Here is a 23444-nt window from a genome sequence, read left to right as displayed (position 1 = left end):
AGAAAGTGCCTCTTGAAGAAAGATGGAATGCAAGATTTAAAAAATGTGAAATCTGTAAAGTATCTGTGGAAAATGTAGAGAAAATTGTTAATTTTGCATTATATCTCCAAGGGTCAAATGCTGCAGTAGAAAGGGTTTTCAGTTTGCTTAACATGTACTGGCATGATGGAAAAGGTCATGCTAGTTTTGATAAAATGACAGCAGTTGTTATTGTGAAAACTTATTTCAATCTATCTTGCATGGAATTTTGTGGTTATCTTCTTTTTAACAAGGACCTGCAAGAATCAATTCATTCTTCTCATAAATCTAGCAAAGATAAATCTTAAGACGAAATGTGTAATTTTTATCTGATTACTAATCAGCTTATTACATAGTTTTTAGTGTTAACGGATTGTATCTATTTAAAATACACTGCCAGAAAAAACTTGGTACACACTTTTGTAGGTTTCCAATTCATTCAAGATTTATTGTTGCAACAGTTCATATGGAGTACCTGAAACGATGACATTTACAGACTAATAGCACAAGCGTTTATGAGGTACCACATATCGACCCACCTTAAAACACCCATGTTAGTACATGGCGTAGCCTCCACGGGTGACAGTGCAGGCGAAGACTGTGGCACCCAGTCATTCATACAGAAGGTGAAAACTGTCCTGGGATATGTTATTCCATGCCTGCTCACATTGTTGCTGCAGTTCTGTAAGAGTTGTCTGTTGAAGCATCATATGCCACAAGTGCTCAATTGGAGACAAGTTTGAAGATCTTGCTGAATCACCTTTCTGTTGCAAGAACGGGTCCAACAACATCCTGCATGTACCATGCCCCTGTTAGTATCCCACCCAGAAACACCAAAGGTGAACAGAAGTTGTAGCATACAGGGCGCGGCACTCAAATCCGGACAAATTTCAATTTGAATTTCCTGCAACATTGTAGTTTCGCCAGAGATCACGATTGGTGTTCTCGAAAGCCATAGGCATCTATTGAACAATCAGAACCTCAAAATGGCCGAGATGTTACAGACAAGTGCTGAGTATAACTGAAGAGCCATGATTATTGAAAGTCTTCGCGCTGGCGCGTTCACCCACTGGAATAATTCCTTTCTTCAGGTACCCAAGATCAACTGTTTATGGTATTGAGGCGAAGTATAACACTTCAGTGAAGCCTGGGGTTCATATCCTGTGTGTTGTGTCCAGTGGGGGTGATATCAAGCCGCCACGTTTCTTTGAAAAGGGGGAGAAACTGTCACAAAAGAAGTTTATCTGCAAGGTCTGATGAATGTGCGGAACTGTGGATGGTAACTGTGGCCTTGGGGAGACAATATGTCTTTTAACAGGACTGGTGCTCATATGAGCCATTTAGTCCAAAAGTGGCTCTCGGATAACGTCGAAACGTTCTGGTCAAAGGAGTTCGCTGGCCCCGAATCGCCCGGATTTGAACGCTCTTGACTACTGTATTTGGAGCGTAGTCGAAAGAGTTACCAATAAGATGAGGCACCCTAATGTCGCATCTCTACGCACCCCTATCAAAGCAATATTCGCGAACATGGACAGTGCTTCCAGTGTTGCCTGATGAAGAAAATTACATGCAAGCATGATACGTTCCTGCATGTCCTCTGGAGTTGTTGGAATATCGCGACAGACAATGTCTTTAATGCATCCCCAAAGAAAAAAGTTCAGAGGATTTAAATCAGGAGACCTAGCAGACCAAGTAACCGTTCCTCCTCGATCAATCCATCTGGCAAGATACCTTCGGTTCAGAACACAACGTGCACGCAAGGCATTATGTGCTGAACATCCATCATGTTGATGCCACATAAGCATTCTGGTTCTTAGTGGCACTTCATCCAGAGAGGAGGAAGAATTCATCTGAGGGGGGGGGGGGGGGGGAGACAGGACCAGCAACCAGTACATGTTCTGTCCAGCAACACACTCACATGTTAAATAAAAATGAGCACAAAATGAATGCATAAAACAGTCAGTAATAATGCAGCTACTGTCATATGCATAAAAACAAGATATTTTTGTTATCAAACGAAAAATCTTTTAAAAATAATTTATCAATTTGTACTTTCACTCAATACCAATATAAACTGAGCAAGAGGACATTATGATAAACTTTAGTTTGTTGTAATTTGAGTCTGCCAGAGATGGACTTAAGACACCGTGAGAGAGGACAGTTTGACTGAAAGAACTATCTGGTAACTGGCAGCATGGAGGGGAATCACAACTTGACAGCACACAGCTTGTTAATACTGCCTCATTTTGGCCATCACCTCCACCACGGCCACCATCTATGCATAAACAGGGCTTCGCCACCCCCCTCCACAGGGAAGAGGGATGCCGTCTACAGCTGGTGCCTGATGACCCAGAACACACAACACTGTCCTGTGGGTTGCTACACTGCCAGACATCTGCAGCTGATGCAGCTCCACAGCACTCTGACAACCACTGCAGTAATGAGGGCACTATGATCTCCAGATATAGACAGCACTATCTAACATCCGTGTAGCCACCCTGATGCAGCCACTTCCTGATATCCATATGCAAGGTGGCCTTTATAAGACTGCTGCCTGCAGCTCTCTGGCAGTCTGAATCCGAGTTTAAAACCAACCATGAATCCAAGCAATATATGACAAGTCTCTGACAGTGCACACCAGGACTAGGTCTGTGCTAGCATAAAAACTGATTGTGTCTGCGGTTGGTTCAAACTTTATCTATGGCAGTGTAACATAGTGACAGACTGTGTGCTTTCTCTTGCACCTTCCTGGAACTGTATTGATAGAATGACAATTCTTCTCACAGATCACGATACTCTCTTATATTCCTTTCTTCTAGAAATAAACTTCTATTGTTCCACGCTACCTGGGCACCTTCTTGTTTTCTGCGTGCACCATCTCACAGTGGGCTACTTTACAAATATTAATATAAACATAACAAAATAGTAAACAAATGCTTACTAGTTAAGACCTGTGGTTGGATAAGAGCTTCACTGCTAAACTGGTGAAGCCAATAATTACAAATCGAACTACAGTCTCATTCAATAAATTCTAGTGTGCTACCTTGCTTTGCGTATGGCCAGGACGATGGTCAGCACCACACAGGTCTGCTACAGAGCCAGACGTGCTTGAGTCATCAGATCTGGAAATGGTCAGAATAAATATTTTTAACTACTACTCTCCAAAATTGAGTTTATATCTGCAATGAATTTCAAATTAAAATACGTCATTACAACTGAATATATTTTCAACAATGTTATGATGTTGACGTGCGGTATCAATACACAAGGAAGATAAAATAATATTCAGAGCTGAAGGGTAGAGTGATAATGAACTAACTACAGAAAACATCAGTCTTTTAAGCATTACAAGCAATTAAATAAGTGGAATGCTCCAAATCAAATAATACCTACTTTTATTTCCAATTCATTTGGAAATTTCGCAAATGAAATGACAACTCCGCTTTTCTTGGATATATTATTTAGTAACAACAGCATATGGCATGGAGATCCACATAAAATAACACACACTGTGAACATGTCACACTACTTGAATGGCAATGTAACTGCCAGCAGAAAGGCAGTATACCGGTGCAATCAAATGGAAAAGTGATGGAACTTTCAAGCATTTCAAATATTCACAGCCAACAACATTAACAATAAAAACTAACATATAGATACTTTGAACTGCTGATCTGCTGTAGTTATATGCTGGTAATTCACTTATGCCTCTGAAATATGTTGTTGTGATGTTGGTACAGAGTAGATGAGTGGAATGATTTGTGCAAACATATTACTTGTAACTATGTGTTCTGGGAATGACAACAAATATGAAATTACAGTTTATTTCACAAAGAACTGAGATGCTAAAACAGCACATCAAATCTACACGATTATCATCAAACAATCCATTTCTTTTCTTTGTTTGCCAAATGCAGAATTTATGAAAAGACCAGTTAAGAACAGCTCTTAGATATCTGGAAATTATCTAAACAGCTCCTTCTGTAACAGATCTCATTATTATCAATTGCAAGAAATCTGCATAATACTAAAATTGAGTAACTAACCACATCAGTCAAGGAAATGATTCACAGTGATATTCACAACATCAGCATGATAGAGAGAAGATGCTTTTCAAATGATGTTACATCTCACCATAAATTACCCACACACAGAACTATGTTGAAACAGATTTTTTTAACTATTTTACAGCACAATTTTAGTCATTACATCACAAATATCACAACATAAATATCATAACAAGCATATGGACAAAACTACATACACCATAGTTTTTATTTTACTACCCAGTACACATTGAAGTTGGGATTTAATGAACGTATATGAGAATACCGCAAATAAAATTGCTAATAATTTCAAACTCTGATCAGCAACTGAAAATACACTCCTGGAAATTGAAATAAGAACACCGTGAATTCATTGTCCCAGGAAGGGGAAACTTTATTGACACATTCCTGGGGTCAGATACATCACATGATCACACTGACAGAACCACAGGCACATAGACACAGGCAACAGAGCATGCACAATGTCGGCACTAGTACAGTGTATATCCACCTTTCGCAGCAATGCAGGCTGCTATTCTCCCATGGAGACGATCGTAGAGATGCTGGATGTAGTCCTGTGGAACGGCTTGCCATGCCATTTCCACCTGGCGCCTCAGTTGGACCAGCGTTCGTGCTGGACGTGCAGACCGCGTGAGACGACGCTTCATCCAGTCCCAAACATGCTCAATGGGGGACAGATCCGGAGATCTTGCTGGCCAGGGTAGTTGACTTACACCTTCTAGAGCACGTTGGGTGGCACGGGATACATGCGGACGTGCATTGTCCTGTTGGAACAGCAAGTTCCCTTGCCGGTCTAGGAATGGTAGAACGATGGGTTCGATGACGGTTTGGATGTACCGTGCACTATTCAGTGTCCCCTCGACGATCACCAGTGGTGTACGGCCAGTGTAGGAGATCGCTCCCCACACCATGATGCCGGGTGTTGGCCCTGTGTGCCTCGGTCGTATGCAGTCCTGATTGTGGCGCTCACCTGCACGGCGCCAAACACGCATACGACCATCATTGGCACCAAGGCAGAAGCGACTCTCATCGCTGAAGACGACACGTCTCCATTCGTCCCTCCATTCACGCCTGTCGCGACACCACTGGAGGCGGGCTGCACGATGCTGGGGCGTGAGCGGAAGACGGCCTAATGGTGTGCGGGACCGTAGCCCAGCTTCATGGAGACGGTTGCGAATGGTCCTCGCCGATACCCCAGGAGCAACAGTGTCCCTAATTTGCTGGGAAGTGGCGGTGCGGTCCCCTACGGCACTGCTTAGGATCCTACGGTCTTGGCGTGCATCCGTGCGTCGCTGCGGTCCGGTCACAGGTCGACGGGCACGTCCACCTTCCGCCGACCACTGGCGACAACATCGATGTACTGTGGAGACCTCACGCCCCACGTGTTGAGCAATTCGGCGGTACGTCCACCCGGCCTCCCACATGCCCACTATACGCCCTCGCTCAAAGTCCGTCAACTGCACATACGGTTCACGTCCACGCTGTCGCGGCATGCTACCAGTGTTAAAGACTGCGATGGAGCTCCGTATGCCACGGCAAACTGGCTGACACTGACGGCGGCGGTGCACAAATGCTGCGCAGCTAGCGCCATTCGACGGCCAACACCGCGGTTCCTGGTGTGTCCGCTGTGCTGTGCGTTTGATCATTGCTTGTACAGCCCTCTCGCAGTGTCCGGAGCAAGTATGGTGGGTCTGACACACCGGTGTCAATGTGTTCTTTTTTCCATTTCCAGGAGTGTATTACAGCTGCTGTAATAGCTGCAATACTGCACCGGAATGCAAAACTCAGAAACAAACATTTCAAATGGACTTGTCAAGCTCTGAACAGTGTACATTATACAAGGAATCACTAGAATCCAGAAATGAAATTCTCAATGATGCTTGAAGACAGTGTCCCAATTCAAATAACACTATTTCTTAGTAGCACACAATGTTTTAGACAAATCAACATGAAAATTTATGGTCTGAAGCAAAAGAACTAAAGGATTAATGTAATAATACATGACACTCACACATCAGATAACAGCAAAAAACCCAGCAGTTTTAACTGTGTCTTCATACAATACTTCCACTCATTAGCACCATTCAATTGAACTTAATGGAACCACAATCAACATTTCAAGTGAAGAATTTTTTTAAATCCCCCCCCCCCCCCACACACACACACACAACACCTCCCCCCCCCCTTTCCAAAAACACACACACACACACACACACACCACATTTCCCTCTTTCTCTGTTCTATCTTCTCCTTCCACCCCACTCCTCCACACTAGTGTATACTGTCCACAGACCCCTTGCCCGTGGTCAGTATGAGCTCACCAGTGGCATAACCCTAAGCTGTGCACCTGCTGCCTCCGTCACACCAGTCATCAGCCACCCTTCTTCAATCCTGCCTCCCATTCCCTGCATCCTCTCCCCCCTCACCCACACCACCTGACACAATCAGTCACCCCTTCGAGCTAAGCTGTAGCATAGCACAATTCAGCTGTAGAGTCATAAATGTATGCTATAACTCTGAAGGAGGATTTGTCTAAAGTTAGCAAACATTCTCAGTCTTGTTTACATGCTTATCTACAACTCCACACTTTGACTATTCAATGAGATGTCTCCGTACTCCTTTCAGTTTTTACATACCGAAATTACAATGGAAGAGCAGAGATTTGGCTCTATCAGTAACATTTCATGAGGAGCTCCCATTTCTGCCAAATCCTAAATAGTACACAAAGAAAATGAAATGTATGCATATTTTATGAACATAAGTCTCAAAACTTTCTGCACTTTAGTTGTTTATATTGATTTTGCCCCCCCCCCCCCCCAAAAAAAAATGTATTTCACAGTTAAAAGCTCCATCATAAGGATTTCCCAGGTTCAACTGAGGCTTTCCTCCACAAACTGGGAAGCAGATTCTCACAATATGCAGGTCCAACTGGTTCATCTGGTCATGATAAAAAACATAGGGTGAATCTTGAAAACCCTGATGATGGAACCTTCACTTCAAAATACCTACCTGAAATAAAAACAAAACACAAAGACTTGATGAACTTTTATTCGCAAAACATACATCTTATAGTGTTTTCAAAAGTGGACAGAATTATGGTAGACTAACCAACCCTCTGGTTACAAACAAAGTAATACCGATTTAGAATTTGCACTTCTGTCATTATACATGAGGAGTCTCCTTTTAAATTAATACTGATAACCAGAATGAATCTTTAACTCCATAGGGAAGTAGGCAATGTCAGGTTCAAACTGTGTGCAGTACTGGAATTAGGACTCGCCTTTTGGATGCAATGCTCTTACCACTAAACTATCTGGGCACAGCTCACAACCCACCCTCACTGCTTCGATACTGGTAACTTCCTCTGAATCTACACTTACAGTAATGGCTGTGGCTAAATGACTGCTTGCAGTTAACAGTGGAATCTTAACATAAGAAAGAAGTTTATAGTTCTCTATTTCACTGATGTTGAGCTTATTAGAGATTAAGAGAGTTTAAACGAGGATGGAGAAGGTAACTAGCTGTGGTATTTATAAGGAACCATCCAAACATTCACCTGAACTCACTTAGCAGAGCAACAAAATACCTAAAATAGAATAGCAAGTATGTGAAATAAGCTGCAATCCTTCCGAATATGAGTCCACTTCACACAATAATTTTGTAATCGGCCATTTGTTTGTGATCTGTGCCAATTTAATGCAGTGCAGTTTTATTAATAGTTATCCAATAAGTCTGAGATGGCTGTAAACGGGAAACAGGGCAAGAGGAAAGCATAATGACACATTTTCTTAACCAATTCTTCTGCCGCTTCTTGGTAGAATAACATAATTATCAATTAAAAAGCAAAATATTTCGATGTTCTACAAGATTAATATATTAAGTTAACCAGACTTTAGCTATTGTTAACAAAGGAGTTACAATACTTGTAAACAACATGAGATGAATAACATCTTTTCCATTTCTCTCCCCCCTCCCCCTCTCTTTATTTTTATTTATTTAATTTTTTTATAAATATTGTAACTTTCTTGACAGTGATACTCAGTTGAAGCCTGATGACAGCCTTGTAAGCCAAAAACCAGTTAACTAAGTGAATCAGTCCTACAGAACACACACAATGTTGTCCTTTTCATTTAGAAGCATAACAACATACTGACATGAGAGGCGGATAAAACAGTAAATGATCCACACTACCTATCAAACTATGTGATTGAAAATTTTTCATGCACTGCAGAAAAATTACAACAAAAAAATCCCAAAACCTGTAAATAATTATGCAATAATTACAATGTTGTTATTATGCAATAATTACAATGTTGTTATGACCAATCACAGAGCATAAAGTCAGTAAAACTGTATAAAACAAAAAACAAAAAAAATTTAAAGTTAATAGGCATAGATGAAGTACGGATGTGTGTCCAGAAACAAAGTGTAAAGAGTATACAAGCTCCCCTAACATACATAATAAAGGAGTCACTTGCATCATATAACCTTTAAGGATATTTAAAACATACAAGAGTTGTGCCTCTACTCAAGACAGGTGATGAAGACATAGGAAACTATTGGCCATTTCCCCACTGTCGTCATCTGCATCATCAAAAATAATAATATCAATTATGCGAGGGCTATCCACAAAGTACATTACGTTTTGGAATTAAAAATAAATAAAGTATTGGAAATTTTTTTTATTATATACAGATGAAAGCCACACTTAAATACTACTTTTCTACATAGTTGCCATTTAAATTAAGGCACTTATCGTAGCGATGGACGAGCTTGGAAATTCCTTCGTTGTAAAATTCGGCCGCCTGCGCCTTCAACCACGTGGTTACCTCTTCTTTTGGGAGAGAAAAGGCGTGAGTTTTTTTGATTTCCCGGAAAGAGGCACTACAATAAACTCTCAAAGGTATTGCCAAACCCTGCACAACCTCAGAAGAGCAATACAAAACAAGCGCAGGGGAAAGTTGGGCTCAAAGATCTTGCTGATTCACAACAATGCCCGGGCCCACACGGCAAATGCCACTCATGAAGTTCTCGAATCTTTTAAGTGGGAGTTGTTTCCTCATCCACCGTACAGTCCCGACCTGGCACCGAGTGACTTCCACTTATTCCCAGCAATGAAGAAGTGGTTGGCTATGCAGCGTTTTGATGACGACGCACAGCTTCAAGAAGAGGTAACCACATGGTTGAAGGCGCAGGCGACCGAATTTTACGACGAAGGAATTTCCAAGCTCGTCCATCGCTACGATAAGTGCCTTAATTTAAATGGCAACTATGTAGAAAAGTAGTATTTAAGTGTGTCTTTCATCTCTATATAATAAAAATTTTTTCCAATACTTTATTTATTTTTAATTCCAAAACGTAATGTACTTTGTGGATAGCCCTCGTAAAAGACACATTAATGAATTACACATAAAATAAAGGAAGGGAACCCACTCACCTACAGCTCACTGATGTGTGGTGCATTGAAACATACATCAGAAATCTATTTATACCAGCTTTTGAGTTCTTGCTCTTTCTCTGGAAAGAGTGTGCATGCATGCATAAGTTGGGTGTCTGGTTGTGTGAATGTATGTGTATTTCTACAAGAGAAAGAGCAAGACCTAAAAAGCTAGTATAAATAGTTTTTGGCTGTGTGTTTCTATGCACCACATGTCATTCAGCTATAGATGTTATAGGTTAATGAATTATTTGAACAAATACGACCTTCTAAGTGAATCACAGTTTAGGTGCCAAAGTGGCAGAAGTACAGTATCAGCCATAGTAAAATCCACTTTCTCTTGACAAGTATGGGTGTGTCACAGACATATTCTTGTATCTTTCCGACCTTTGATACTGCTGACCATTAGAGTCAACTAAATAAGCTAGAATCATTAGATATAAGAGGCACAGTCTGCAGCTCGTGGTCGTGCTGAAGCGTTCTCGCTTCCCGCGCCTGGGTTCGATTCCCGGCGGGGTCAGGGATTTTCTCTGCCTCGTGATGACTGGGTGTTGTGTGTCCTTAGGTTAGTTAGGTTTAAGTAGTTCTAAGTTCTAGGGGACTGATGACCATAGATGTTAAGTCCCATAGTGCTCAGAGCCATTTGAACCATTTTATAAGAGGCATAGCTAATGAATAGTTCTGACCATATCTAGCAGATAGGGTACAAAGAGTAGACTTCAAACAAGGCTAAACTTATGAACAAGGAAGTTTCCAATTGGCCAGTATGAAATAAAGTCACACTGAACACAAAGAAAACAAATACCATGAATTTCAGTTTGAAGAGGAAAACTGACACTGTCAAATTAAATGTATAAGGTACCTCTACAAACCGCACAACAAACACAAAATTTCTAGGAATGAATACTGATTCCTAGTTGAACTGGCATTAACATACACAAAGATATATGTAACTCGAATGTTCTCAGTATGTTATGCTCTTAAAGAGTCCTGTTATAAATGTGTAACAGCCAATGTATTTTAGTTGTGTACTATTCACATTAGTTGTAAACATATACATTGAGTGTGCATAATTAAACAGTGTACACCTCCACGGCTGCCACACAGCGGCACAGATAGCACAGCCTTAAGTCGGGACACTGGGCCATCAGCAACTCCCATGTTATGTGACTAATGTACGCTTCACAGCTAGACTGTGACTTAATGTACTCCTTGTATACCTGTGTTTGTGCTGATAACTATTTTAATCAGTGTCTCAGTATATCAATTCAATTGGAAGCAGAATAAAAGTTGGTTGCTGGGAAATCTGATTTTGCATTTGAGCAACATTATAATAATATGTACACACAATTCTCAGATATGGAATTCTTTTCTGGGGAACAAATGCATAAAAAATAAACAAAGTTCTGAAAGTACAGAAAAAGAGCATTAGAAAAATGAGTAAAAATGTAATAACACTCACTGTAAATATGCCGTGTGAGTACATTTACTGATCAGTTATGCATGTCAAAAGTAACACTGGTAATTACTGTGCAAACTGCTCTGTCCAACTTTAGTAAAATCTGAAATTTGCAAAATACCCCACAACCACTGATTAATTTTGAAAAATAAGAACTTTTATCACTTAAATCAAAGAAGATTTAATGCCACATCCATCCATGCATAATAAACCTGGTTCCTGAAATACCATTTTTGAAAAAATAAGCTGTACACAAAAGTGCCATCTGAGTATTTTCAACAAACATAATTAATATATCTGACCATTCATTATTATTCAGATTATTTATTATACTCACTTTTTTGTTTCATGTTTCAAATTGTTAGTTTATATTTTAAAATCTTATTTTTCCACTCAGTTTATGAACTGAAAATAATAAGTAACTCATTATTATGATACAAAATCATTACAAAATCTATACAGAAATGCTTAAAACATAATGTCTCAGTAGGATTTCAGATTGTGGCAGATGATTCTCTAAATATTTTGTTTAGTACCAAGCATATTTCAGTACATTTTAAAACTTGGTGAAGAGAATTCATTATATACTAGTGACTGTGGCTTGATTATATTGTTTAAGTGGAGATTGACATCAAATGATTCAGCAGGACTAGATCTGAAAATCTTCTCACAAAGTTCTTTCAATATCAAAAGCCGTTTATGTCCAATGATTGTACCTGTCCTGTTGAGACTTTTGAGATCACAAGATGAATGTTACTTGTCCTCAGGTATGATGCTCAAAATGGTTTTTTCACACTCACCACCCCCCTTTCATAGTTTTAAAAGAAATTAATGGAGAGTTTGTATTAAGAACTTGAGAATCTCTCTCTGAAGCCCCAAATGTTCTTGTGAAAGCATTGAAATCTGTTAAACTAATGCCTGACGACTTCAAAAGATATCCCCGCACAGGCGAAAAATAAATATTAACGTTATATTCTTAAAGTGGTCTATGTGAAAGAACTGTTTTGAGCATCCTACCTGAGGGCAAGGAACTTTTACATCTAGTGACCCAAAAGGCTCGACAGGACAGGTACAGCCACGGCATATATATGGCATTTGATAGCGGAAAAACTCTGGGAGAAGGTTTTCAGATCTAGTTCTGCTGAATGGTTATGATGTCAATCCCCATTTAAGAAACAATGCAATCAAGTTGCAGCCACTAGTACATTTTCAATTCTCTTTGTTAAGGTTTTCCAATGTACTGAAATATGCCTCATGCAAATCAGGATATTTAGAGGACCACACGCCACAATCTGTAAATCCTGCTGAATGTTTTTTTATATTGTGTTGTCTGTCGTGTGCATTATGTAAAGAAATTTTGTTCATTTGATGCACGTGGAGTGCAAAAAATGTTGTTTTAAGCATTTCTGTACAGATTCTCATTGCTGTAATGATTCTGTATCACAAAAATTGGTTATGTATTATTTTCAATTAACAAAATACACATATGTGAAACTGTAAACTGAATTTAAAACATAAAATAACAATTTAAAATATGAAACAAAAAAGTAAAAAATAATTATAATAATAAGGAATGTTAAGATATTTTAATTAGATATGCTGAAAATATACAGACAGCGCATTACGTGTGCCTTATTTTCCAAAAATGGTATTTCAGAAACCTGGTTTATTACACACTGATGAATGTGGCCCGAAAGTCTCTTTAATTTATATTGTGACACAAGATTTTATTTTTCAAAATTAATTAATGATAGTGGGGTATATTTTGTCATATTTCAAATTATTACAAATGTTATTATACAGCTTTCAAGAATGTTAATTACATTTCAACTTTTATACACACACACACTCCTGGAAATGGAAAAAAGAACACATTGACACCGGTGTGTCAGACCCACCATACTTGCTCCGGACACTGTGAGAGGGCTGTACAAGCAATGATCACACTCACGGCACAGCGGACACACCAGGAACCGCGGTGTTGGCCGTCGAATGGCGCTAGCTGCGCAGCATTTGTGCACCGCCGCCGTCAGTGTCAGCCAGTTTGCCGTGGCATACGGAGCTCCATCGCAGTCTTTAACACTGGTAGCATGCCGCGACAGCGTGGACGTGAACCGTATGTGCAGTTGACGGACTTTGAGCGAGGGCGTATAGTGGGCATGCGGGAGGCCGGGTGGACATACCGCCGAATTGCTCAACACGTGGGGCGTGAGGTCTCCACAGTACATCGATGTTGTCGCCAGTGGTCGGCGGAAGGTGCACGTGCCCGTCGACCTGGGACCGGACCGCAGCGACGCACGGATGCACGCCAAGACCGTAGGATCCTACGCAGTGCCGTAGGGGACCGCACCGCCACTTCCCAGCAAATTAGGGACACTGTTGCTCCTGGGGTATCGGCGAGGACCATTCGCAACCGTCTCCATGAAGCTGGGCTATGGTCCCGCACACCGTTAGGCCGTCTTCCGCTCACGCCCCAACATCGTGCAGCCCGCCTCCAGTGGTGTCGCGACAGGCGTGAATGGAGGGACGAATGGAGACGTGTCGTCTTCAGCGATGAGAGTCGCTTCTGCCTTGGTGCCAATGATGGTCGTATGCGTGTTTGGCGCCGCGCAGGTGAGCGCCACAATCAGGACTGCATACGACCGAGGCACACAGGGCCAACACCCGGCATCATGGTGTGGGGAGCGATCTCCTACACTGGCCGTACACCACTGGTGATCGTCGAGGGGACACTGAATAGTGCACGGTACATCCAAACCGTCATTGAACCCATCGTTCTACCATTCCTAGACCGGCAAGGGAACTTGCTGTTCCAACAACAGGACAATGCACGTCCGCATGTATCCCGTGCCACCCAACGTGCTCTAGAAGGTGTAAGTCAACTACCCTGGCCAGCAAGATCTCCGGATCTGTCCCCCATTGAGCATGTTTGGGACTGGATGAAGCGCCGTCTCACGCGGTCTGCACGTCCAGCACGAATGCTGGTCCAACTGAGGCGCCAGGTGGAAATGGCATGGCAAGCCGTTCCACAGGACTACATCCAGCATCTCTACGATCGTCTCCATGGGAGAATAGCAGCCTGCATTGCTGCGAAAGGTGGATATACACTGTACTAGTGCCGACATTGTGCATGCTCTGTTGCCTGTGTCTATGTGCCTGTGGTTCTGTCAGTGTGATCATGTGATGTATCTGACCCCAGGAATGTGTCAATAAAGTTTCCCCTTCCTGGGACAATGAATTCACGGTGAAAATATATATATATATATATAGGGGAACATTCCACGTCGGAAAAATATATCTAAAAACAAAGATGATGTGACTTACCGAACGAAAGTGCTGGCAGGTCGATAGACACACAAACAAACGCAAACATACACACGAAATTCAAGCTTTCGCAACAAACTGTTGCTTCATCAGGAAAGAGGGAAGGAGAGGGAAAGACAAAAGGATGTGGGTTTTAAGGGAGAGGGTAAGGAGTCATTCCAATCCCGAGAGCGGAAAGACTTACCTTGGGGGCAAAAAAGGACAGGTATACACTCGCACACACACACATATCCATCCGCACATACACAGACACAAGCAGACATTTGTAAAGGCAAAGAGTTTTAAGTCACATCATCTTTGTTTATATATATCATGGTTTTGAAGTTACTTCCCCTAAACTCAATATACCAAATTACCTCCTGGGGTGTGTTTTCCCCCATTAAAGTGAAATTGGGCAAAAAATAAAAAAAAGTTGTATGGTATTATCCTGACCACTCTACATACCTTCTAAGTGTCATCAATATTGTTTATTTACACCTGAGAATGTTCTCTTGTTAGACAATACAGAATAGTTGTTCACTAAAAAATTTAAAACAGGTAAATAACAGTAACATATGGATCATTTCACACAACACTTTCACATTTTTTTTCCATATCAGGGAATCCTTATCCCAAAAGCTCTTCAAAGTGTAATACTAACACCTTATCCTCTTTCTGAGTTCAACACTTCAGTTATTATAGATGGACTGCAACTCAAATTTTTCAGGCTAGCAAATGGGAAGTTGTTGCAGTACACCAAATGGAAACCAAACAGCGTTACTATGGTCTTGATTTCAGATGATACTGTGTGTAGTGTGTACAATGACTGGTAGTGAGAAAGCAATACACACTGTAGTATTACCCTTTTACATTATTAAATAACTTGTTTGCAAAACAGTGCTTCACATGAGGGACAAACCAAATAAGTGATCCATAGTTCAAAAGAACTACTACTAATACTACTGCATATGAGCTGCAATTTCTCTGTCATTGTCATTTACAGCAAGGCATTAAACATAGGCTTTCAAAATTTTAAGAGTATGATTTTCCATGACAGGCGACACCCTCTCTTTTCATGACAGCCACTGAATTTGGATGATCATCTGAGATGCTCCCACACTCACTAAACGATCCCTTGAAAACACGCACTACTCTTTTGTCAGTCGTCATGTCCTCTATTAATCCTAACTGGTTGACAGTGCCACACTGCTGAGGAATACTCGAGAATCAATTGAACAAGGATGTTATGAGTTACTTCCTTTATGGGTGAGTTACACTTCCTTAAGATTCTACCAATGGATCTCAAGTCATCCATCTGCTTTTCCTAAAATACTTCTATGTATTCATACCACTTTAGGATAATCTGGACACATCCTCGCACATATTTTCTGCTGGTTGGTCATCAATTGTGTAATCCAACAAGAATGTGTCTTCCCACTATTTATGCACAATATGTTGCATCTGTTTATGTTGAGGATAAACTGCCAGATTGTACACCAAGTGTCATTATTATGTAGGTCTTTCTGCATTTTACTACAATCTTCAGGTGTTGCAATTTCCTGATTTACAACAGCTTCATTTGCACACAACCTTATGCGGCTTCTAAAAGTCAGCAAAAACAATGGACCACTGCATGCAGAATCCACAAGTAATCCTATAGTGGAGGTTTTCATTCTCCAAAAGTTCACAATAAGCAAGGATAAATGTGTTAAATAATTCTGAAAACATAGTAACATAACTGATTTACTTCTACAAATGTGCGCATTTGTCTGATGACCTTTTTGAAATCAGGAATGACCTACACCATTTACCAGTCACTTTAATGTTTGTTGCTCAGGCAACCAATGATAAAATGCTGCTAGTTCTTTCGTATAATATGTGTAGATAATAATTATTATTTGTTCACTGACTTCACATGTAATCGAAATTTCTTAGGATTTCTTGTAAGATTGGTAGATTGAATTCTTAATTCAAATCCATAGCATACTTCTCAGACTGCTCTCCTTAAATTCATTTTGACTTCACCTAACTTTTGTTTGTCAACAAGGCTTTGCTTGAATTTAAATCTATGATTAAACTCTCTTCGCCTAGATAATCTGACATTTTAACTGCTGCACTTGCTAAATAGAAACATCTGCCAACCTGCTTCATCATTCCTTTTAACACTGGCAGGAACTGATGATACAACAACCTTATGGACATTGATTCCTTCTTATAAGTTAATGGCATTGAGAAGCTCAAGCCTGTTAGTCACCAAAAAATTTACGACAATAGCCTCAGAAGTCAGGTCAGTAAGTAACTGTTTATGGTCACAATATTTAGAGCAAATTTGCACAAATCCCTTTCCCTAAACCTCCCACTAATTCCACAGCATGATCAAGAAATTTATGTCTACAGTGTCAAAAGTTTTTCTGAAGTACTAAACTACAATCCCAACACAGCACTACAACTCTTCACCCAACAGTGGCATCTGAAATCATTGCAGAATCATCTGAGGAGCCAGTTCGATTTCTCTGCTTAGCTCAAAAGTAGAGGACTTTGATCATTCTGTGCATAATGAGCAGATCTAAAATGGTGCTTTCACTCCATATGCAAGGAAAGCAGTCATCACTTCAGATTGTTGTCCGAGGAAACTGACTGTGGCTTTGGAACCTAGGTGGCAGATGTCTTTCATGCTGAGAAGTTCCCAATGAGCACATGGCTGTACTTAATTGTGGTTGATAGCACCTCCTCCACATTTTGACAAAACGTCCTAGAATGCATACCAAGTGCATCTGGTCTTCCTTCCCGAGCTACTGCAATTTTCCTAATGGGCTTCATTAACCACCTAATGTTGGTGGTGGTGGTGGTTAGTGTTTAACGTCCCGTCGACAACGAGGCCATTAGAGACGGAGCGCAAGCTCGGGTTAGGGAATGATTGGGAAGGAAATCGGCCGTGCCCTTTCAAAGGAACCATCCCGGCATTTGCCTGAAACGATTTAGGGAAATCACGGAAAACCTAAATCAGGGTGGCCGGAGACGGGATTGAACCGTCGTCCTCCCGAATGCGAGTCCAGTGTGCTAACCACTGCGCCACCTCGCTCGGTCCTAATGTTGGAGATCCCAATAATCAGCACATCTACCCTCTGCCCTGGACCACACCTTTCAAAAAACTCAGCTCCGGTCCTAGCAGATTAGGTGTACCATGCTGTCTCAGGTGTGTTCTCAGCCATGTGGTGCACCCTGTAGTTGTTAGTAGTGCATGAGGAAACAGCCACGTGGTCACTATCAACCATCTGCCTTCCCCTGAGAGATTCAGGACCCTGGCACAGTACTCTATTCATATGGAAGTGAAGGCAAACTGGCCAGGTCAGATGCAATGGAATACACAGTAACATCAGTGTGGTCCCAAGTAACACAGGGGGCACCAAAATGGTAACAGCTTTTGCTTCATGTGCCCTAACAACACTGCAGACAAGGGTAGTGGATTGAATCCTGTCAACCATCACAAGTGCAGCTTGTAGCTGTTTCCAGAGAATGCCCAATTGTTCCTGCAACAGCGTACAATAATACTGTCTCGAGCCATCATTCACAATGTACCTCTACACAACAACGTGGAACAGAGCATGGACACAAGCAAACTAGAGATGAGCTAATGGCTTGAGTCAAACTACATAACTCTGGCTCTTGATGTAGTACATGGTTACACTACTAAAAATGCATACAACAAAAAGTAAGTCAGGCCTAGTGTCATTACGGTAACAATAACACCAACTCAACTCTTCCAAGAAAGATAATATGCAAGCTGCTGGCTAAACACTGAGCATTACCACTGCAAACGGGCAGAGAGAAGTCATATTGTAGGTATTCAGTATCTTGCAGTGCAACTAACACTGTTAGGTATTAAGATGTAACAATGGCATTGCTTAAAACATGTACTAAAATTAATTCAAAACTGATAACCTATTTGGATAAAAACAACTAATATTCACATGAGACATCTCAGCAAAATTCGTAACTAAAATATTGTTCTAAATCATTGATCGTGCACTGTTTTCACCAAAGGGAGTCTGACGTGTGTTTCTGTTGGTGTACATTGTGCTCAGTCTCCCTACAGATGCACTACCACTATACCTGCAAGTGTAGTGCACTGCTATCTTCTGCTGACTGGGGTTGTGCCAAACATGGAGAGTTGCTGCTGACTGGGCTGTCTGAGTATATAGTCTAAATTCTTGAAGTACACAGAATTCTTTAAGTCACTCTAGAGATAGATTATTTCAGTTAGTTCTTTCAAGTGATGTCCACAGATTTCAAGCTCTTCAAGCATTTTCAACAAACATCCTTTAGGCACCATGTGTAAAATTTGAAGATGTGTGCCTATTGGTCCTACTGAGTGTTCAGTTTCAGTTAGATGGCCTCCAATTGCTGTCTTATTATTTCACTGTGAACTGTATCCTTTAAAGCAGATCTCCAAAGTTCTACCAGTCTGAGCAATATACTGTTTAGGACAGTTGTTGCATTTAATGTTGTACATATCTAATGCACTAAATTTAGTACTTAATTTACTTGTAGCGTGTTTTAAACTAAAACAAAGAGTTTAGTGACTACTTTCACATTGTAATCATTGCTTACAGCAACTTGCAATTTCATTTCCCCTTTCCTGTTCAATTAATAACAGGTTAACCAACCTGCTGATTAGTGAACAAAAATTAAAACATTAAAAAAATAAAAATAACATAAAAAATGATTAATCAGGTACAGCGAAAAAATTTTTAAATATTTTTATCTATGTTAACCACTTGGATAGACACTTAGGGTGTTTTCTTTTTATTTTAATATCTGAAGTGACTGAATCTAATGATCATTTGCAACAAACTGCAACAGATTATTACAATAAATAATTCAAAAATTATACAATGTAGCATTTCACATAACAATATATCATCCATTATCAATGATGATTATAACAAGAACAGAAAAAATGGCTTGCCCCAACTCTTCAAATACAAATGTTCAACGAAGTTCACGTAACATGAACACATGATCAGTGACTACGTAACTGATTGAGATTTCACATCGAAACAAGTTTAAGGGAGAAACACTGGGGTTCAATACCCTTTTGATGACACACTCATTAGAGACAGAAGGCAATCTTTAATTAATTGGATAAGGATGAGGAAGGAAATCATCTGTATGCTTGTCAATGGAGCTGTTCATTGTTAACTTAAATGGTTTTGGAAAACCATGGAAAAACTAAATATGGGTTGTTGAACAGGTATTTTCAAAATTTTACCCTATGAGCACTTACACTGTTTTGCTTGTGTCCTATAACCAAGATGTGTAAAATCCTTTGGTGCAAGTGGTTTTCAAGCAGTTATATACAGGGACCATCATCAACTGGATTAGTAAACAGCTCAAGAAATCTAAACTGTGCTTTTAAGAAAATGCCTAACATAAGATACTACCAAAATGATCTGGTGCATTTGTCTTTATAATAACCAAATTCCAGGGCTTCACATGATCTGCAGCATACTTTAATACAAATATCAGCTCAAAACAACTGATGCTGCCATTTATCAGTTGAAGGTGTTTTCTGTTGTCTCTGGCACCTTGAATGAATTCTTAAGCATAGTTAAATTCAGTACATGTTGAAGAACACCTCACTGTCAAAACAAACATTTAATATCCATCCCCTGCATTGTGCACATTATTTTGCAATTTCTTTAATACAGCTTACCATATTCACTTATCACTCCATGAATAAATTACTATTGAATGCACATGCCTTTGGAAATGAATTGCACGAGCAATCAAGTACTCAAAATCCTGTTAAACCTTGTAATTAATGTTCTCTTATTGCAGGCAGCCCAACCTGTCTTCACTGGAGATAAACAGGTAGCAGGGATAAATCTGTGCATTCTCAATACACTGACTGTTGGCACTAATTCACCATGGCTACCACATGATTATTGCCTTGTTATGCAGTTCTACAATAACTTATAATTGTATTTGTGTTAATTTACAGTGAAGACACATTTGTATTTACATAAACTCCATTTTAATTGGCACAGTAACTATTTTAATGACAAAGTTTTTTCCACTCTTTCTAATGTTGAACATTAGTTAAGGACTTTCAAGGATTATTTAACAGTTTAGGAAACACTGAAGTTGATAAAATGAAGGAGCCTACAACAATCTGGACTGATACATAGAAATTTGTCATTTAATTTTGTTCCTCTACCATTTGAATAACTAATGTTTTGGAATGCAATTTTTCTTTTATCTATCATTGGTACAAAATTATTCAAGAAAAGTCTGACTATGAGGCTATTCAGCCATTCAAGTGAATAACTTATATTCATTTTTCCCCAACAGTAATCAAGAGGAGATGAAATACTGCACTGTTAATTATCTTATCCATTTTGCCTAACTTACTAAATTTGTTTTCACATATCATGATGGTATAATTGTGATCAAGCATTAAGGTTACACATTTCCCAAATATCTAGCACAAAAAAGGCATTAAAATTAACCTTTCCAAAATTTTGATTAAACAAGAATGAACTTTAGGGATACTTCTTAAAGAAAGGTCTCAATCATAAGAGAAGCCAAAACGTTATAACCCCCTGCAGAATAACATGTTGGTCCACTTCTTGAATGTAACACAGCAGTGATTCTTATGGCATAAATTTGGCAACTACTTTGTACAGCGCACCAGATGTCTGCACACACGTCATACAATTCCCGTAAATTACAGGATGATGGTTTGTTGGCATGGAGATGGGACCCAATAGTACACAGATGTGTCTGACTGGGTTCACAACAGACAAACTTTATTGTTCACATTTCAGCATAAAATCACTATCATGCTCTTCAAACCACTGTAGCACAATTCTGGCCTTGTGATGTGGACAGTTATTCTTTTGGAAGATGGGATTGCAATCACAGAGTTCACAGATGGCACGGTGTCTTCGATTATTAACACAGGTCCTCTGGAAGTGTATTCTGTTGCACCAAGAACTTGCTTGCATGGCATGGTGCAGTTTTCAAGTAATTGTTCATTAGGATGATGGCATATCAGGACACAACCATCAACCTGATGTAACATGAAATATGATTCATTTGACTAGGTGAGACATTTGCATTAACTCACAGTACAGTCTCGATGTTTCCATGAACACCACAATTGCAACTGATGGGTTGTTGTGACAACAACAGAGCACATAAAGATTGCTCCCAGTGGAGACCCATGTTCAGTGGTGTGCAGTAAACAGTGTGCTTGGAAACACTTGGCCTGCACCAGAATTGTACTCTGTCATCAGATCTGGCACGGATTGTCCCCTATTCTGTTTAACAGAGCAGTGAGCCTCTGAGCTCAACAGTATTACTCAAGCACATCAGAAAAATATTGTCACCCTCCAGAAGACATGCTAACACTGTTCCACACTACATCTAGCCTTGATAAACACTTCCATTTTAAATATTTACTCCTTAAAATGGAGTTGAATAACTGTCTGCTTCCCACCAGTATACTTGGTATTTTACACAATACCAAGAAGTGCATAAGAGCAATATTTCAAGTTACACAAGACAGTAATACTACAGTTTGACACTGAACACTGAGCAACATGAAACCACAAATCAGATTAATGTAGAATCAAAATCTAACCAAATACTCCTATCATTCATTTTTGAAACTATTTTTACTTTGCACAAGACATTTACATAATCAATATAAAAAACAACTCATTGCTTATTTTGTGATAAGGGACACATCACCTTTTTTTTCTTTTTTCCAGATGTCGAAAATATATACACTGCACATTACTGATCACCTAAAGATACAGCTTTAATTATAAATTACTACTGGCAGATACTACAGTAACTTGCCAATCCATGCCACTGTTGGTGCTTATTAAATTACTTGCCTCCTAAAACAATCTCAATTATGTAGTCTGGGGACAATGATAAAATTCGAGGTCAGCTATCCTGACAAGCTTACCCCCAAACAAGAGGGAGGATGTAGGACCTACCAATATAACATTCACTGAAAACAAGATGTTAATATTCTGTTGCTGACACCCTATAGTAATATAGAGAAAATAAACAGCATTACACATTTTAGCATAGTATTCAGACAATGCTGTGCAGAGCAGCAGTGCAAGACATACCAACAAATACACTAGTCATTAAAATGTATTTGTTTTTGACAGTATTTGATGAAAAGACAAGGGAAATACTTATAAAATAAAATGTTCCATATTTAGCGGGACCATTAAATCAAGCAGTCACTTTTTAAGACACAAATCCCTCAAAATAAAAGTACTGACTGCATCACCTAAACCTGCAGGCTTCATGTAACACAATTGCTGCTATTTTACTAGCTATTATCATGAGGATGACAGCCATAGATGATAGTGCAAATAATTAAGTTCTGAGACATCGTGTCACTGTATCCATTACCATGGAAATAATCCTTGTTGTTGAAATTATTATAGACTACTATTGTTGTTGTTGTTGTTGTTGTTGTCATCATCTTCAGTCCACAGACTAGTTTGATGCAGTTTTCAAAACTATTCATCTCATGCTTGGCTCTTCATCTCTGCTTAACTACTGCAAGTTATATACATTTGAACCCACTTACTGTCATCCAGCCTTGTTCTCCTTGTGCAATTCTTATCTTTCACACTAACACCACACACACACACACACACACACACACACACACACACACACACACACACACACACACACAAATAAAAATAAATAAATTCATCGAATTGACTATATTGACTATTCCCTTATACCTCAGGATGTGGCCCACAGACCAATCCCTTCTTTCAGTGATGTTTATTCCAAATTCAATTCAGTACCAAATGTTTCTATTCTCTTTTTGCCTGAAATGTTTATTGTCGATGTTTCGCCTCCACACAAGGCCACTCTTTGAACAAGTACCTACAGAATAGACTTCCTAACTTATAAATTTACATTCGGTGTTAATAAATTTCTCTTTTACAGAAATGCTTTCCTTGCTAGACTTCAGTATACCTATTCAGATTTGTAGAGGCATGAACAGTGTTATGGGTCTGGGGTTCATTTAACTACTAAAAAACCCAGACAAGCCTGACAGTGAATGCTCTAAAATTACATGCACTGATGTAGAGTGACAAAACTGGAGCCT

The 23444-nt window shown here is 39.8% G+C and overlaps 1 protein-coding gene across 1 annotated transcript in view; it reads right to left on the bottom strand.

Annotated features, from left to right (window-relative positions):
- LOC126248102 (protein sickie) overlaps positions 1–23444 on the bottom strand; it is a 687677-nt gene that overhangs the window by 122283 nt on the left and 541950 nt on the right. Inside the window, exon 12 of the mRNA XM_049948773.1 lies at positions 3062–3140. Within this exon, the coding sequence (XP_049804730.1) occupies positions 3062–3140 (79 nt within the window). The remainder of the gene's footprint in view (positions 1–3061; positions 3141–23444) is intronic.

The sequence above is a fragment of the Schistocerca nitens genome, chromosome 3, assembly GCF_023898315.1.
Source record: "Schistocerca nitens isolate TAMUIC-IGC-003100 chromosome 3, iqSchNite1.1, whole genome shotgun sequence".
Classification (NCBI taxonomy): Eukaryota; Metazoa; Arthropoda; class Insecta; order Orthoptera; family Acrididae; genus Schistocerca; species Schistocerca nitens.
This window is presented reverse-complemented; position numbering and strand designations above follow the sequence as displayed.